Below are 19,717 nucleotides of genomic sequence, written 5' to 3'. Positions count from 1 at the left end.
GTACCCTCAATAAATAAAGTTTAAAGTTGAAGTTAAACTTAAAGTACATAGGCATTGTTTAGTTCATGGAATCGTTTAGTTCTTTAAGGTAAGAACTGCCGCTGTTGAGCATGGATGTAAGAAACTTTTGAATGCAGGGAAGCCCACAAACCAATAAAACTCAGTTGAATCTCTGTTTGTTGCTATGTTCGTACCTAAGTCACGATAGTGGAAACGTAAGCGCTACGCCAGAAAGGGTGCTTGCAAAGGACCAGCACTTGTTCGGGAGCATTTCTCATCCTCTTCAGAACCAGAGTTTTTGGTCGACATGTTTTTCCATTTTTCATTATTCTCGCCTCGCTATCATTTGCTTTATCCTAGGCATCCTTGAGCAGGAGATGATAAACATTTTATAGTTTCTTTCCCTTGAATAAATGATATACCTGTATCTTTTTATACATAACTTTTGTACTAATAAGTCGTCGGGATTTTGTTTCAAATTTATCCAGACTCTTTACTTCTTTTCCCCAAAATTCTGATTACTGGCTCGAGATCATTATCATTCATTCAGCACCACTTTCTCATATCTACTCGTCGCCAGAGTCCTCCCGGCCCGGGTGACTCGGGAGCTTAGATGAAAAACTGGGAACCAGCCACGCTTCCGCTTTCGAGCTCTTACCCATGTGTTCCTCATTATCAGCAAAATTAAAGCGGATTCTGCATAAGGAAACCAGGAAATTCTGTAAACTATGGAAGATATACAGCCCATTTCAGCTGCTGAACAGGTGTCGTTCTGTTTAGAATTGATGAACCGCCTCAACATTCAGCGAAAACAAGATTATTTGTGCGACATTACTTTGGTTTCCAAAGATAACAGCGAGGTAAAGGCTCACAGAAATGTTCTTTCCGCCGCAAGTCCGTATTTTTGCAGACTTCTTCAGAGTGACATGAAAGAAAATCGAGAGGGGATCATTAGATTTGAGGAGATTTCAGGATCTGTTATGGGAGATGTTTTGGAATTCATCTACACTGGAACTGTGAAGGTAACTCAGGAGAATGCCAAGGAACTGATCGCCGCAGGGAATTATCTGATCATACCGAGCTTGAAAACTCTTTCAGGGCGGTTTTTGGAACAAGAAATGTCTCACATAAACTGTATTTCAACCTTTTACCTCGCTGAAAAATACGATTGTGACGAGCTTATCACCAGCAGCAGGCGTTTTATTCACGAAAACATCGTTTCCGTGGCAAAACTGGATGAATTTTTGCACCTGGAGGCCAAAGAGATCGAGAGGTGGATTTCGTCTGATGAGATTACAGTCAAAGAGGAAGCTGATGTTTTTACAATCATTTCTGATTGGGTAAACCACAGAAAGAGCGAGCGAAAAGCAACATTTGAAGAATTGTTTAGTCACGTTCGACTGGGTTTTCTGTCGCGTGACAGTTTGCAGGATATCGTGACAAACGAACTGGTGCGTGGGAATTTTGCTTGTGTGAAGCTGGTCATGGATGCTGCCATGAAGATGGCTGTCTTTGTTGATGAAGATCATCTTCCGCAGTCACCGAGGAAAGGGCTGGAAACACGTGTTATTGTGGCACGTGGTGGCAAGTACACTTTCTGTTATATTCCTGAAGAAGACCAGTGGAAGCGTTTACCTGATGGTACAAAGGAGCTCAATGCCCGTACATCAAAGATGATAAAATTCCGTGATCAGTTGTTTACCTTCGCAAAATCTGAGGGTGCAGAGAGATATGATCCAATTTTTAACGATTGGTCTGCCTTGAAATCGCACCCGGAGTCCTCTAACGTAACTATCGTTGAAGGAGAAATTTATGCTGTTCAAGTAAACACCACTGACCAGAAAACTACTGTCGTAAAGTATAATGTAGAGCTGTGTAGATGGGAGACGGTTGATCTCTCGTTTGATCAAGATTGTAGAAAGGATACTTGTGTTGTTGCAGCCGGTAGACATCTTTATATGATCGGTGGTTGGAAAATAACACGCGAATATTTCGCAAATGGTGAGAGATTCGACACTGTAAAGAAGACTTGGGAAGAGATCGCAAATATGCAGGTAGAAAGAGGTGGCGCTTTTGGGGTGGCCACTCAAGGAGAAATTTTCGTCGCTGGAGGGGTGTGCAGCGGAAAAAGATTAAATTCTTGCGAGATGTATAATATATCAACAAATGAATGGCAATTTTTTCAATGCCTGAACGTTCCTCGTTACTATGGTAGTATGGTACAGCTGAATGGAAAGCTGTACGTATTGGGTGGAATGAATGAGGACAAGGTAAATGAACTGAGTGTTGAGTGCTTTGACACTGCTGAGGACAAATGGGTTCAGAAAACAACCATACCAGTGGAAAGTATCTCCTCGACTTATAATTCGTTCATTGGATGTGTACCGAGGCTTACCAAAGGAGCACTAAATGAACTTAGTAATATATAGAGGTGTAGTCTCTTGGTCACTTTACGACTCTCTAAACCGTCCGGACACTCTACTTAGGCACTGGTCATTACTCATCACCTGAGAGAGGGGGAGGGGGGTTGGAGAATTTTGGTTGTGACCGGATAAAATTTTCTCAGCCCATTCTATAAGGTTCTTTAATATTCTTATGACCCCCCCTCTCTCATTTGCATTGAACTGGCAGTCAGTTTTCTATAGTCCCTCCCTTTATACTCTTTTGGCGAGAACTTATCCCCCCTCCGCTCTCCCTGAAAACCATGTATTCCCCCCAAGTCTTCCCTCCCTCCCTCCAGGCGATCAATAGTGAGTGGTCTCTTAGTGTAAGATTTGAATCAAGCTCTTTTAAAAAGTTGAATTACGTCAGGGTTTGTTAAAGTCAGTCATGTATTCCATTGATGATGCGAAGCAAATGGTTTAAAACCAGGAATGGAAATCGATGTAAAGTAAGGAAATAGCAGTTTTAGAATAAACTTAAGGTCACGTATACTTCAGGAGGCTAAACACGCCTCACGCTGGTTCATAGAGTCACGTACGAATCACGCGCGGCTTTCTATAATACTTGCACTTCACTTAATAATTTTGGCCTTCATCATTTATCACGTTCAAAATCTATTGCCACCTCCTTCCTGATTAGTTTTAACAGCTTGATATTTTTTTAGATTGTGATTAGTACGTCTCCTCCTTTCCTTAAAGTTCAAGTCATATTTAGCTTTATTGAATGGTGCCAGGGTGGGTCTAGGGCTCGTGTGAGTCATGGAAATCTTAGAAAAGCCTAGAATTTCATCTCTTATGGGCAGGAGGATCTTGATGTGATAATTTGAGTAATTTTGCCCACTTAACGGACCTATGGTCACTCGATTTATGGTCATGGTAGGCGAATGAAAGCATCATCAAACCCTTTCTCAAGGAATGCCACCAAAGACGCTGTATTTTCTATGAAACAAGTGCTTAAGGTCTATCAGAAAAATTAGATGGAAAACTTTTGCTCTTAAACAAGACTTAAAAAGGCAAACTACACCATTACACTCCATGCAGTCAACTGTCGGAGACAGATATTATTGCTCTCTGTGAAAAATAATTCAACTTTCTTTAGTGATACTGACCACTTAACAATTGTGCTGCATATTGCATTGAATGTTCGAAAGAGAAATGGGTCCACAAACAACCACACCAGTAACAAAAATCGCCGTGACAGATAGAGACTCATCTACACTTCTCCACAATCTCCTGGGGGACTCGGCAACCGAGCGGGCCAAGGGGAAAGTCAGTTGCTTCCGCTTTTGATATTTTTCCCGAGTATTAACTTGAATCCACTTTATTAGAATCTGCCCACGGAAATTGGGAAATTCTGTTTAATATGGAAGATGTACAGCCTATCTCAGCTGCCGAACAAACGGCTTTCTGTGTGGAACTGATGGAGCGCCTCAACAAACAGCGAAAACAAGATTCTTTGTGCGACATTACTTTGGTTTCCAAAGACGACAGAGAGTTAAAGGCTCACAGAAATGTTCTTTCCGCCGCAAGTCTGTACTTTTGCAGACTTCTTCAGAGCGACATGAAAGAGAATCCAAAGGGAGTTGTTCGGTTTGAGGAGATTTCAGGATCTGTTATGGAAGATGTTTTGGAATTCATCTACACTGGAACTGTAGAGGTGACTCAGTCACAACGGAATACGTCGCAAAAGCTGAGAGATTAATTCGACAACGTTGAGAACAAGTGGGAGGAAATCGCGGATATACGAGAGGAAAGAAGCGAAGCTTTCGGAGTGGCCTCTTAAGAAAAAGTCTGCGTTGTTGGAGGAACACTGAGTAGGAGAGGGAGATTACAAACTTGTGCGAACTTGAATGTTCCACGTTACAATAGTAGACTAAGTATGGTTTGTCTGAATGGAAAGTTTTATACTAGGTGGTTTTAATGAGAGGAACAAAACTGAACTGAGTGTTGAATGTTTTGAAAGTGCAAAGGATTAGTGGATGCAGAAAACAGCCATACCAGTGGCAATCATCGACCCAGGGTGTAAAAAGGCATTCACTGGCTCTATTCTGAAGCTTTTCAGAGAACTGCTAGAAAATTTAAGGATTGTTGCAATTGGGAAGTAGTCTCCCAGAAATTTAACAGCTGTGGAATTAAAGAGCCTAATATGTCGATTATGGCGGACAGCAGGCATAAGCATTTGTTTTTATTGGATTTATATCACGATATAAGCCTACCTAAGGAAATTCGAAGTCGCGCGCATGGGGGGTACTTCACTCATCTAACGGAGTGTGTGAAGTGAATGCTGGAGCTGGCATCCATCTGTATATTTTTGGTGGGAAGGATCCAAACACAATGCAATCCGTCGCGAGGGTTTGAGAGATTGGCACTTGAAAACAAATGGGAGGAAATTGTAGACATGCTCGAAGTACGACTCAACGTCGTCAAGAAACGAATGGCAACTCTTTGCAAGCTCAGATGTTCCACAATATAACGGAATTGTGGTTCGCCTTGAAGGAAAGCTGTACATACTGGGTGGAAGAAATGAGAGAGGCCAAACTGAACCGAGTGTTGAATGTTTTGACACAGCTAAGGACACAGGGATCCTTACAACAATGGCACCAGTCACCTCATACCTGTTGTTTTGCTGTGTTCTGAGACTCACCGGAGAACTACTCGACAAACGTAAGGTTGTTAGGGAGTAGTCCCTCAAACGCATTACAGCCTTGAAATAAAAAAGCTTGAATATGACGCCACTCATGACAAAGGGCGAGCAAACAAAGTTCATCGTGTATGATACACGATGATTTTTGTTTGCTTGGTCTAAGGATTAACTCGAGGAGAGGCTGAGAAAAATCAAAGGTCATACTGCGATGATCGCTTTTTGTTGTTAGTCTCATACATTAACTCTGTATCGCAAACACGGCGTGTACAGGCATGTGGCAAGCACTGGACTGCTAAATCATTACACTTGATTCCTGTTAGACATCTTTACATTGATCGCTCCCTTAAGTCAAAAGCAATTTGTCATTGTGTTAATGGGCTCATTTAACCCTTTACACCCTAACATCAGTGTGCACATTCTCCATACTGTTTTCTATACATTTGATAGGGTGCTGACTAGAAGAATTTGTTTTACTATCAAGAGTTTCCTCAGTTAGTGATCATTTCCTTTATTCTCCGAACCTTAATATGTGATTCAGGGGTGAACAAGGGGTGATAAAGGGCTTATCAGGAAGTAGAATACTGACCATATTTTCCTCAAAACAAGAATTGAATTGAATTTCCTCCAAAACGGAAACTTGTTAAGAGTAATGATACAAACTGAGGTTAGATGATGAGCTGCAGGAACGAGATAAGCGAATAACAGAAAGTGTAAAATCTTTAAAAAAAGAGAGAAATCATTGTCAAGAAAAGGAAGTGTCTTAAGCTGCACGGAGTCCCAAACTCGAAAATGCAACGTTTATAATTCGAAAATCATGTCTCGCAAATAATTAACTTCAGTAAACCGGAACGCCTGAACCTCATCGAGCCGAAAAATTTGTGTATTGATTTATTGAAGGTAATATCGTTTCTGAAGAAATGAAGCGAACATTGCACTGACTGGGTGGCTTAATATCGCTAATTTACGTCATCCAGAAAAATGTAAATGTAATGCCTATGTGTAAGTGATTGTCTTGTTTTGTTTGTTTTGTTTTTTATCAAAATGTGAATTAGCAAGTATTTTAAGGTCACTCAGATCGAATTTCGTATTTTTTGCTAAAAATTACCGTGGATTTCCTATCCTCAAGTATTATTCCTCTTTTGTTCGCAGCTCTGTTTTGATACAAATTTTTACATAAGTTCATCATGTAAATTGTCGATGCAAAAGTGAAGTTTAAGTGAAATTCCTGGAAAGAAAATAGCTGTTCATACCAACCTCGTTCCCAGGGCTTTTCCCCTTTTTGAATATTTTCCCGCCCGCCAAAATATTCAAAAAGGGAAAATCCCTGGGAACGAGGTTGTGTCCATACATGTAACTCAATATTTCTGTTAGATTTCAACTATAGGGTCCTCCTGTCATCCTAATCAATAAGCCCTATGCCTTATACCCACAATGCTATTCAATCATTCGCCAGTTATGAAATGTCGCCCGGGGAGGGGGAGGGTGGCGGGTGGAAGATTTCAGGGATCACATGGTTTTTCAAGGGAAATGGAGGGGGGATCAGTTCCAGCCATTCCCCAACAGAGTATACAGTTAGGAGAGTAGAAAACTGACTGCCTCTTAACTGAAAATGAGGGGGAACCATAGAAAACTACATGGCCTTACTTTGATGGGGGAGTTAGGAAATAAATACTTTATCATGACTCAAACAGAATCCTCCAAACCCCCGACGGTAAATATGGACCGGTCCGGTCCCTTAATTAATTTTATGAACGTTGGATTTGAGCAATTGAAATTTCTGTTTGAATATCAAATTGCGCTAACGTACCAACAGGATGTTTTCTGGCTTTCTCTCTTTCTCTCAAGATTCTGCCCATAACGTTTTCCCAGTCCCCTGGAATTGATTTTCTACTCGTACCCAGAGTCTCTCAGTCGACAGGGGAAAGAAAAATTGAGCGGGCATGTGGGAAAGTGGGAACCAGCCATACTTCCGCTTTCGGTATTTTTCCAGAGTCATCAACAACGTTTGAGCAGAATCTGCCGACAGAAACTAGGAAATTCCAGAAAAGATGGAAGATTTACAGCCCATATCAGCCGCTGAACAATCGGCTTTCTGTGTGGAAATGTTGAAGCGCCTCAACATTCAGCGAAAACAAGATTATTTGTGGGACATTACTTTGGTTTCGAAAGACAACGGCGAGTTTAAGGCTCACAGAAATGTGCTTTCCGCCGTTAGTCCGTTCTTTTGCAAGCTTCTTCAGAGTGACATGAAAGAGAATCGCGAAGGGATTATTCGATTTGAAGAGATTTCAGGATCTCTTATGGAAGATGTTTTGGAATTCATCTACACTGGAACTGTGGAAGTAACTCAGGAGAATGCCAAAGATCTGATCGCTGCAGGGAATTATCTGATGATACCGAGCTTGAAAACTGTTTCGGGGCGATTTCTAGAGGGAGAAATGTCCAATTCAAATTGTATCTCGACCTTTTACCTCGCTGAGAAATACGACTGTATCGAGCTTGTTGGCAACAGCGGGAAATTCATCCGCGATAATTTCGCCTCCGTTGGAGAAATGGATGAATTTCTGAGCTTGGAGGCTAACGAGGTGGCGAGGTGGATTTCAAGCGACGAGATTGCTGTGGGAGCGGAAGTAGATGTTTTTAAGATCATAGTTCAGTGGGTTGAACGCAGCAAGAGCGAGCGAAAAGCCGAATTTGAAGAATTGTTCGGTCGCGTTCGGCTGGATTTCCTAACGCGTGATTGTTTGCAGGATGTCGTGACAAACGAACTCGTCCGTGGCAACGCTGTTTGTTTGAGGCTGACCGTGGATGCTATTGTAAAGATGGCTACTTTTGCGAGTGAAGATGATCTCCCACAGCCACCAAGAAAAGGTCTAGAAACACGTGTTATCCTAGCATGTGGTGGCAAGTACACATTTTTTTATCTCCCAGAAAAAGACCAGTGGAAGCGGCTGCCGGATGGATCAACCGAGAGAAACCAGAAAACACAAATGATTTCGTTTCGTGATCAGCTGTATACCTTTAAGAAGTTCAGCAAGGCAGAAAAGTATGATCTCGTGTTTAATGGCTGGTCGAAGTCGGATTTGATTGACGTATCAGCAGATAACGCCATTGTGACTGTTGTAAAAGGAGATATGTACGCCATTGAAGTTAACAAACCTGCTGGAAAGTCAACCATAAAGAGATTCGATGTGGAGCTTTGTACATGGCAAACAGTTGTGGAATCCCCCCAAGGCTGTAGAAACGGGTCCTTTGTTGTCGCAAGTGGTAGCCATCTGTATCTTTTAGGTGGATCGGCCCCTAACACTTCTTGTTATGTCGCTAAAGTTGAAAGATTCAACATTGAGGAAAACCAATGGGAGGAAATCGCTGACATGCAGCAAGGAAGGGGTGGTGCCTTTGGAGTAGCAACTGAAGAAAAGGTTTTTGTTGCTGGAGGCTTAAACGAAGAGAACAAGGTGTCAAGAAGATGCGAGATGTACAATGTTTCTACAAACGAATGGCACTTCATTGGAAGCTTAAACACTTGGCGTGTTTATGGCAGCATGGTGTGTCTGAATGGTATCTTATATGTTCTGGGTGGAACCAAGAATAATAGAGATAGATTACTGTCAGTTGAATGTTACGACTCTACAGAAGACAAGTGGATTGAGAAGACATCCATACCAGTGCAAATGTACGCGTCAGGAAATCAGAACACATTCACTGGATGTGTAATGAAGCTATCTAAAGGAGTGCTAAAGAAACCTGACTTCATCAAGGAAGAGGTGGTGACGCCAGCAACCGCACAACCCGCCTTCAATCTCCCGTTAGTAACCGGTAGCGGCTTCGCCTTAGGCATCAACGCGGGCAGCGTTAAATTTGGCGCCAACAGTGGCAACATCTTCGGCAACCAAGTATCCGCCACTTCGATAAGCCAACGTGTTGTGGCTCGTCCTATTCCTGTATTTGAGCTGTCTGATGATGATGACTGACTGAGTTAGCTTCAATACAATCCCCTTTAATTTAATTCAAGGAGACAGTTTAAAGTTTTTTCACAGGTGATCAAACTTAAGAAATCTTTACACGGTTTCTTAGTCAATGGACAAGGGACAAAACAACAAAACTTCTTACACATCTGGATGATGAGATATCCTGTGTGTGATTTTACTACTATTCGACGGTGAAATATAATCTTGCACGTTAAAATAGCATGAATGAGCTGTTATGGTTTAAAAAATACAGTTTTGTATTAGTAGCACACAGATTTGCCAATAAGGAGATGCTTTACTAATTGCAAAGGAGCATGCTCAAAGTTTTATTAAGAAAGCTGTCGCCAATTCAATTTTATTTCATACATACTGAGATTTACACTGTGAAGTAGTATTGTTCGTGTCTCCGATTGAACGACACGATGTATACTCACAGTCGTTCGCTTTCAATCATTGCAATGTATCGGTTAGTAAGTAAAAAATCGTTCGGTTAGTAAGTAAACACTCGTTCGTTTTTTCAAGCATTGCAACTTGTGAATGAAAATCGTTTGTGCGCACTTTCCATGGAATAATCTCTATGAACTGTTGCCCATGGTTATAACTTTCTTTCTTTTTATTCCATATCAGTGTGAGACTTCAGATTACAATGAACTATTCTACTTTTATGGTTTTGATAGCAATGCCGCTTTTGATCTTTAACCCTTTCACTCCCAAGATGTCATTAGTAATTCTCCTTATTGTCTGCCAAACAATTTTCACGATGCTAGATCAGAGAATTACCAGAAATATGTCGACAAGATATCTTTTCAAACTCATTCAGCATATTTGGCTATTTTTCTCAAGATTTTGGCCTTAGCCATGAGACTATCATTCCTTACCATAACTGATGATCTTACATCTACTCGTCTCCAGAGCTTGAAAACCCGTCTCCGAGCTTGAAAACTGTTTCAGGTCGAGTTTTGGGACGAGGAATGTTCAACCTTAAAGTGTCTATACGGCCAACAGGGTTTTTATTGTTTTGGTATCTTTTTAACCTGTAAAAGGTATTCTAAAAAAAAAAAAAAAATTGATTCTGACGCCTCTTCACCCTAAATTCTAGCTTTAAAGTTCCCGCTTCGGCCACGCCCAATGAAGTTGACCGCGTAAGGGAAGATTGGTGATGAGTGACGTCACTCCCGGAATGGAATCTTATGCAATGAAATTCGCTTCTCTGAATTTGTAGTATTAGAACATCCCGCAACAACACGTCTATCTGGCATATTTATGTCGCCGAAAACTCTTTACCTTACTGAAAAAAACAGTGAAATGAAGCACTGGCGGGATTTGGCGCGTTCCTGGCTTGGCGTCACGACCCATTCTGGAACCCAATGTCTTTTTTGCCCCCACTCACGGTCACCTTCAATGGGCGTAGCCAAAGCGGGAAGTTTAAACCTCGATTTCAGGGCGAAGACACGTCAGAATCCAATTTTTATTTAAGAATACTTTTTACATGTTAAATACATACCTAAACTATAAAAACCCTGTTGGCCGTATAGACACTATAACTGTATTTGAACCTTTTACCTCGCTGAGAAATACGACTGTGACGAGCTTATCAACATGAGCAGGCGAGAGAACATCATATCGTTTCCCTGGTAAAAATGCAAAACTAAAGAGGTCGAGAGGTGGATTTTGTCCGGCGAGATTAAAGTCGAAGATGATGTTTTTGAAATCGTATCAGACTTGGTTAATCACAGAAAGAACGAGCGAAAAACAGCATTTGAAGGATTGTTTCGTCATGTTCGACTAGATTTTCTGTCCTCTAACGTAGCTATCGTTTAAGGGGAAATTTATGCTGTTCAAGTAAACACCACTGACCAGAAAACTACGGTCGTAAAGTACAATGTACAGCTGAGTACATGGGAGACAGTTGATCTCTCGTTTGATCAAGATTGTAGAGGCAATATTTGTGCTGTTGGAGCTGGTAGACACCTGTATATGATTGGAGGGTGGAAACATACACAGGAGTATTTCGCAAATGATGAGAGATTTGACACTGTGGAGGAGAAATGAGAAGAAATCGCTGATATGCAGGCAGAAAGAGCTGGCGCTTTTGGGGTGGCCACTCGAGAGAAAATCTTCGTCGCTGGAGGGCTATGCGGAGGAAAATTATCAATTACTTGCGAGATGTATAACATACCAATAAATGAATGGCAACTTTTTCAATGCCTAAACGTTCCTCGTTAGTATAGTAGTATGGTACAGCTGAATGGAAAGCTGTACGTACTGGGTGGAGTGAGAAAGGGCAACCTAAATGAACTGAGTGCTGAGTGCTTTGACACTGCTGCGGACAAATTGATCCAGAAAACAACCACACCAGTGGAAAGTATCTCCACAACATATAATCCGTTCATTGGATATGTAGTGAGGCTTTCCAAAGGAGCACTAGATGAACTTCGTATTATAGAGGTGTAGTCTCCCAGTCACTTTACGACCCTTTAAACCGTCTGGATTGTTAAAAATGTTGACTAGTCAGAGCTCTCCAACTGGACGACTATACTCGCCACTTGGGGACTTGTCATCATTTTTCGCCTGGGGGGGTAAGGATTTCTGGCTATGTCATGATAAAATTTACCTGATCCCCCATTAGGCTATGTAGTATTCTAACGATTCTCCCTCACTGACTTTCAGTTTCTTATAGTCCCCCATCTATTGGCCACGAACGATCCCCCCTCCATTTCCCCTGGAAACTATGTGATCCTCACAAATCCTCCAACCCAACCCCCCTCCCCAGGTAAAGGTAAATTTTATCATGACATAGTCAAAAATGCTTACCCCCCAGTTCCTAAGTAGTGTGCACAGTCGTCCAATTAGGGAGTGCTGGTCAGTATTTTATATTCCCCCTCTTCATTAATAGTTCATGTATTAGCTGTCAATTTTCTATCACGAAAAATTAAGTCAACGATTTCATAGAAAACTATTTCTTGACTGTTCATCAGCATTTTAAACACACGAACTGTCACTTGACATGTTTCGTTGTCCTATTTCGTTCCTCATCTAATATTACAACTGATAATTGGCTGTAATGACATCAAATGAACCATATGTGTTTTGTTTGGTAGACAATCAGAGTATCCTTAGATTTCACCAAAATTTGCGAGCAGCTCTCCAAAGTTAGGTTTCAAGCTGTCTTTCTTGACCGATGTTGGCAATTATTGTGAAGAACGAAAAATAAAGCTTGTAATTAACGTTTAGATAACAATATCAAGAAATATAGGTGACAATAAATGAATTTTTTGGCAATTTTTTAGCAACTTTTTAGCATTCTAGTGAGAAACTTTCCATGATTTAATTTATGAGCACAGTCGGGACACCTCCCTCCTGGTAATCAACAATGACTAGTCTTTCAGTGTAAGATTTGAACCAAAGTCTTTGAAAAAGTTGAAATACTCCAGGGTTAGTCAAATTCAATCCAATATTCCATGGACGATGAGAAGCAAATGCCAAGTTTAAAATCGGGAATGGAACTCGTTGTAAAGTAGAAAAATTGTACAAGTAGCACCTTTCCAATAATCAGGTCTCTTGTGCCTGATTATACTACAAAAATAGTTTAATTATAGATGTCAGTTTGCTTTTGCTAAGTTATTTTTCAATTATTTTAAAGGAAAACCGTCAGATTTCTCCTCTCGTGTGAAAGTTTTCCGGGAAATCTTGAGGTTTTCACTTAAGAAAGAAAAAAATCCACGTCACGTATACTTCAGGAGGCAAATCACGCCCCACGCTGGTTCCTAGATTCACCTACGTATCACGTTCACCTCTGACAGCACAAGCGTCAGATAATAATTTAATCTAATCATCAGATAATAATTTAATCTAATCATTTTTCAGGTTAAAAATCCTTTGCCACCTTCTGATAAGTTTTAACAGCTAGATATTTTTATAGATTGTGCTTCAAGTTCCAGTCATATTTAGTTTTATTGAATGGTGCCAGGGTGGGTCCAGGGTTCGTGTGAGTCATGGAAGTCCTAGAAAATCATATAATTTCACCTCTCACGGGTAGGAGGATAATTTGAAAAAATTATGATCATTTGAAAAAATTTGCCCTCTTAAAGGGACCTGTGGTCTTTCGATTTATGGTGCTGGTAGGTAAGTGAAAGGACCATGGAACTCTTTCTGAAGAAATGCCACAAAAGACGTTATATTTTCCAAGAACCAAGTCTATCAGGAAAAATCGATAGAAAACTTCTGCTCCTAAGCGAGACTTTAAAAGGTAAAGTACACATTACATTCCTTGCAGTCAACTGTCGGAGACAAATCTCACTGCTCCCCTTGAAAAATACTTCAACTTTCTTTAGTATTACAGACCGCTTAACAATTGTGTTGAATACTGTATTGAATGTTTTGACAGTTCGAAAGAGGAATGGAAACAACCATACCAGTGAAAAAGATCGTCCTGAAAGATAAAGACCAGCGCCGTTTTCCAAGTCTTCTACTCGTCTCTAGAGTCTTCCAGGGGACTAAGCAACCGAACGGGCGTATGGAAAAATGGGAACCATCATCACTCCCGCTTTCGATCATTTTCCCAAGCGAGGTTTGAGCAGAATCTGCCCACGGACATTAAGAATTAAAATTCTGTGAAATTTGACAGATATACAGCCCATGTCAGCGTCGAACAGAGGTCTTTCTGTGTGAAACTGATGAAACGCCTCAACATTCAGCGAAAACAAGATTAATTGTGCGACATTGCTTTGGTTTCCAAAGATAAGAGAGAGTTCAAGGCTCACAGAAATGTTCTCTCCCCCGCAAGTCCGAACTTTTGCAAGCTTTTTCAGAGCGACATGAAAGAGAATCGAGAAGGGATTTTTCGGGTTCGGAGGATATTCAGGATCAGTAATGGAAGATGTTTTGGAGTTCATCTACACTGGAACTGTGGAAGTAACTCAGGATAATGCCAAGGAATTGGTCGCCGCAGGAAAACTGTTTCTGGTCGATTTTTGGAACGAGCAATGTCCAACCTTAACTGTATTTCAACCTTTTACTTCGCTGAGAAATACGATTGTGACGAGCTTATCAACGCCAGCAGGCGTTTTATTAACAAGAACATCGTTTCTGCGGCAAAAATGGATGCACTTTTGTGCTTGGAAGCTAAAGAGATCGAGAGATGGATTCCGTCCGACGAGATTACGGTTAATATAAAGAGGAAGCAGATGTCCTAAAAATCATATTAGACTTGGTAAACTTCAGAAAGAACGAGCGAAAAGCAGCATTTGAAGAATTGTTTGGTCACGTTCGGCTGTATTTTCTTTCGCGTGATTTTCACTATTGCTCAAATAGTGCTTTACTGCGAGGATCGTGCACATACACGTTTCACAACCGCAGTTCAGGTATATGAACTTCATATATTTGTTGTGTTTGATTTATCATCTTACGGGTTTATGTAGAATTAATTTCATGGCCTGCTCCCAGTTGACTTGTTAGCTCAATTGGTAGAGCGCTGCACTAGTATCGCAGAGGTCAGTGGTTTGAATCCCATACGGGCCTGAATTTTTTCAGGTCTGATTTTCACTATTGCTCAAATAGTGCTTTACAGCGAGGATCGTGCACATATATGTCTGGAGGATGTCGTGACAAATGAACTTGTTTGTTTTGAGGCTGATGTTAGATGCTACTGTAAAGATAGCTGGCTACTTTTGTTGACGAAGATCATCTCCCGAAGTCACCGAGAAAGGATATGATACACATGTTATTGTTGCTCGTGGTGGCAAGTACACTTTTTGTTCTCTCCCTGAAGAGGAACTGTGGATGCGCTTACCAGATGGTCTGAAGGACATAAATGTCCGTTCAACTCAGATGATTAAATTCCGTGGTCAGCTGTTTACCTTCTCCGTCTGTCAAAATTCAGAGAGATACGATCCAGTTTTTACTGACGCTTGGTCCGAGCTGAACTTGAGCAATGATTCTGCAAAGGTGGCCGTTGTTAAAGGAGAAATTTATGCTGTTGAAGGTGACCCCTGTAAAACTGTTATGAAGAGGTACAATGTTGAGAAGTATACATGGGAGACACTTCACACATCTCATGGACAGTGCAGAAAGAATGCTTGTGTTGTTGCAGCCGGCAGCCATCTGTACATGTTGGGTGGGAGGAATCAAGTCACATGGGATTACTCTGCAAAAGCTGAGATATTTGATACCGTGGAGAACAAGTGGGAGGAAATCGCAGACATGCCAGAAGAAAGAAGCCAAGCTTTTGGAGTGGTCTGTAAAAGAAAAATCTTCGTTGCTAGAGGAACAGACTGGACATGGAGCGTAGAAACTTCTGAGATGTACACTGCATCGACAAACGAGTGGCAATATGTTGCGAGCTTCAGTGCTTCACGTTCTTATGGTAATATGGTTTGTCTGAAAGGAAAGCTGTACGTACTGGGTGGATCAAATGAGAGGAACCAAACTGTACTGAGTGTTGAATGTTTTGACACTGCAAACGACTAATGGATCCACAAAACAACCATACCAGTGGTCATCATCGACCCAAGAAATAAATATGAATTCACTGGCACTACTCTTAAACCATCCAGAGAACTACTAGACAAATTAAAGATTGTCGCAATTGGGGAGTAGTCTCCCAGAAATTTAAAAACTGTGGAATTAGAGAGCCTAATATGCAGATTATGGTGTAGAGTAGGTATAAGCATTTCCCCTTTATTGGATTTTTATACCAGCTTACCTAATGAAATGCGAAGTCGTACACATGGGAAGTACTTCACTCATCTGGTGGAGCGTGTGGAGTGAATGCTCGTATTACTGCAGCTGGCATCCATCTGTGTATGTTGGGAAGGAAGGATCCAAACACAATGTTATCCGTCGCGAGGGTTTAAGAGATTTGACACTTGAAAACAAATGGTAGGAGATTGTAGACATGCTCGAAGTACGACTAAACGCTTTTGGAGTGGCTTCTCAAGAGAAAATCCTCGCCACTAGAGGATTACGCAAAGAGGAATTATTGAAAACTTGCGAGATGTACGATACGTCAACAAACCAATGGCAACTTGTTGCAAGCTTGAATGATCCAAGATATTACGGAAGTATGGTTCGTCTGAAAGTAAAGCTATACATACTAGGAGAAGGAATGAAAGAGGCCAAACTGAACTGAGTGTTGAATGTTTTGACACTGTTAGAGACAAAAATAGCACAAAAATAGCACTAGTCACCTCAAACCCGTTGTTTGGCTGTGTTCTGAGACTCACCAGAAAACTACTCGAGGGAGTAGTCCCTCAAACGCACTATAGCCTCGAAATAAAAGAGCTTAAATATGACATTCACGACAAAGGGCGAGCAAACAAAGTTCATCGTGTATGATACACGATGATCTTTGTTTGTCTGCTCTAAGGATTAACTCGAGGAGGGGCCGGAAAAATTCAAAGGTCATACTGCGGTGATCGCTTTTTGTTGTTAATCTCATAATTAAACTCTGTATCGCAACATGGTAGGTATAGGCACGTGGCAAGCATTGGATTGCTACATCATTACACTTGATTCCTGTTAGACATCTTTACAGTCAAAAGCGACTCTTCATTGTGTTAATGGGCTCATTAACCCTTTAGAGCCTAACATCAGTAGGCATATTCTCCATACTGTTTTCTATACATTTTATAGGGTGCTGACAAGGAGAATTTGTTTTACTATCAAAAGCTTCCTCAGTCAGTGATCTTTCCCTTTATTCTCCTGACCTTAATGTGTGATTCAGGGGTGATATTGACCCCATATGCATTCACCCCACTCTAATTATATTGTGTTTATTCTAAGGGATTCTGCAAATATTTTTAAATTTTATGGAGACTGTTGCTAACTTTGAGTTATCACTTCAGTCAAATAAAATCGCTTTAAGTCGCCTTAAATCGCCTAAAGTCGCAACGTTTTTTCTACCAATTTGCTTAAGTCGCCTTAAATTGCCCAAAGTTACGGCTACTTAAGGCCCCAGAGTAGGCCTCGAGGGTTTGAGAGATTTGACCTTTGAAAACAAATGGGAGGAAATTGTAGACATGCTCGAAGTACGACTAAACGCTTTTGGAGTGGCTTCTCAAGAGAAAATCCTCGTCACTAGAGGATTATGCACTGGGGAAATATAGAAGAATTGCGAAATGTACAATACGTCAACAAACCAATGGCGACTTGTTGCAAGCTTGGATTTTCCACGATACAACGGAAGTATGGTTAGTTTGAAAGGAAAGCTATACATACAGGGTGGAAGAAATGAGAGGGGCCAAACTGTACCGAGTGTTGAATATTTTGACACAGCTAAGGACACATGGATCCTTACAACAAAAATACCAGTCACCTCATACCCGTTATTTGGCTGTATTCTGAGACTCACCAGAGAACTACTCGACAAACTAAAGGTTGCTGGGGAGTAGTCCCTCAAACGTACTACAGCCTCGAAATAAAACAGCTTAAATATTACGTTCACGACAAAGGGCGTGCAGGGAAAGTTCATCGTGTATGATACAAGATGATTTTTTTTTTACTTGTCCAAAGATCAACCCGAGGAAGAGCCGAAAAAGACCAAAGGTCATCCTACGACGGCCACTTTTTGTTGTCAATCTCATACTTAAACTCTGTATGCAACATGGCATTTATAGGCACTAGACTGCTAAATCATCACACTTGATTCCTATTAGACACCTTTCCAGAGATTCCTCCTCTGAGTCATAACGGACTTATCATTGCGTGGATGGATGAATGGACCTACTATGGGGCTTACCAGGACGTAGAATACTCCTCAAATCTAGGATTAAATTTCCTCCAAACCGAAAACCCGTTAAGAGTAATAATACACACTGAGGTTAGATGATGAGGTGCAGGAACCAGATAAGCAAATAACAGAAAGTGTAAAATCTTAAAAAAAAAAAAAAAAAAAGAGAGAGAGAGAAATCATTGTCAAGAAAAAAAAGCGTCTTAAGCTACATGGAGTCCTAAACTCGAAATGCAACGTTTATAGTTCGAAAAAAATGTCTCGAAAATAATTCAGTTCGGTAAACTGGAACGCCTGACCCCTTTTTCATCGAGCCGAACAGGTGAAGTCTTGATTTATTGAAGGTATTATGATTTTCTGAAGAAATGAAGCGAACACTGCACTGAATGGATAAACATTGCTAATTTACGTCATTAAGAAAAAGCGAGGGGAAAACTTGTGAATATAATACCTTTAATGTGAATGATTGTTTTGTTTTTTTGTTTTTATCGAAATGGGATTTGGCAAGTATTTTAAAGTCATTCAGTCAAATCGAATTTCGCACGTTTTGCTGAAAATCATAGTGAATTTTCTATCCTTCAGTGATTAAGTATTATTCTCCTTTTGTTCGCAGCTCTGTTTTTATATAAATTCTCGTTGCAAAAGTGAAATTTAAGTGGAATTCCTGGGAAAGAAAACAACTCCTTCTACATGTAACTCAATATTTCTGCAAGGTTTGAACAATAGGGTCCTTCTGTCATCCCAATCAATAATCCCTATGCCGTTATGCCCACAATGCTTTTCAATCAGTCATCAGTTATTAAATTTAACCCGGCGGGGGGGGGGGGGGTGAAGGATTTCAGGGGATCAGATGATTTTCAAGGGAAATGGGGGGGGGGGGGTCAGTTCTCGCCATTCGCCAACGGAGTATAAAGCTGGGACAATAGAAAATTGACTGCCTCTTAACTGAAAATGAGGGGACCATAGAACACTAGAAGGCCTTACTATGATGGGGTATCTATGCTGTTATACCCACATGTCTTTGTGTGATTTTGGGGTGATAATGTGGGGAGAAATTCGATATCAAGTCCTCTAAGTGTCAAAGAGTAAAGAGAAATAATTGCCAAGGTGAAGGAATGTTTTCAGTTGCAATCATTTTCTCTTGATGCAATCTAGCTACCTTTCGCTTTTAATGATAGTAGAGAAGTCAAGTTGATTATAGACCCCTTTCATAAATGACTGCCGGATTAATATTCTTTTGTTTGAATTTAAATCAGCCTCTCTGGCGTCGTTCTCCAGTATAAAATTCAAAAGAATACATTATCTTAAGCGAGGCCAGAAAGGCTAATTTGAATTTAAACAAAAGAATATTAATCCGGCAGCCATTTTTGAAAGCGGTCAATACTTAGCTAAAAAATACGCAGAACAGAGAAAAAAGAAACTAGAAGGTACGTATTTTTAATGACATGCATAATCCAAATAATCACCTAATAGTGTAGGCATTCATATAACATCCGTGTAAATCTTGTTCCCCAAGTCATCGTTCCATTCCAAATTTGCCTCGATGTGGGCCTTGAGGAAGACTAGCCTGTAGTGCAGGCGGATTTTGGCGGGGCGAGTGGATATCTCCATCGGTTGTTCTGGCCGCCATCTTGAATTAGAAAAACAGTGGAAAGTTGGGGCGAGGTAAAACGTTACCCAGCTGGTGGGAGGGAGAGAGAAAAATTGGGGAAGGGAGAGAGGGAGGGGGAGGGGAAAGAAAAATGGTTTTTCTTCCCCGTCCCCCCACCCACTCCGATATTCTCGCATTCTCGCCGCAGTTCTGCCGGTCTGCAGCGAATCCAACACGGCGGCTAAACACTCGAAAGATGAAAACCACCAAAACTGCCTGCACTGCAGGCTAGAGGAAGACAGAGGAAGACTGAAGAAGTGAACCAGAGAAGCAGAGCTGGAT

At 41.0% G+C, this 19,717-nt stretch overlaps 2 protein-coding genes and 1 pseudogene across 2 annotated transcripts; all 3 read left to right on the top strand.

The window, feature by feature from the left end:
* Nucleotides 1–657: 657 nt before the first annotated feature.
* LOC111345509 (kelch-like protein 11) lies at nucleotides 658–2,933 on the top strand. Its single transcript, XM_022952796.2, has one exon. It carries the CDS (start codon nucleotides 729–731, stop codon nucleotides 2,427–2,429), a length of 1,701 nt encoding a protein of 566 aa, XP_022808531.1. The 5' UTR covers nucleotides 658–728; the 3' UTR covers nucleotides 2,430–2,933.
* A 4,110-nt stretch (nucleotides 2,934–7,043) lies between these two features.
* LOC148719915 (kelch-like protein 25) lies at nucleotides 7,044–9,721 on the top strand. Its single transcript, XM_088739384.1, has one exon. It carries the CDS (start codon nucleotides 7,134–7,136, stop codon nucleotides 9,057–9,059), a length of 1,926 nt encoding a protein of 641 aa, XP_088595510.1. The 5' UTR covers nucleotides 7,044–7,133; the 3' UTR covers nucleotides 9,060–9,721.
* A 4,011-nt stretch (nucleotides 9,722–13,732) lies between these two features.
* LOC148719914 (kelch repeat and BTB domain-containing protein 3-like) lies at nucleotides 13,733–15,653 on the top strand (annotated as a pseudogene).
* Nucleotides 15,654–19,717: the final 4,064 nt, after the last annotated feature.

This window comes from Stylophora pistillata, chromosome 11 (genome assembly GCF_964205215.1).
Source record: "Stylophora pistillata chromosome 11, jaStyPist1.2, whole genome shotgun sequence".
Lineage (NCBI taxonomy): Eukaryota > Metazoa > Cnidaria > Anthozoa > Scleractinia > Pocilloporidae > Stylophora > Stylophora pistillata.
Note: the sequence above shows the minus strand (reverse complement) of the source record. Positions and strands in the feature narration are given on the sequence as shown.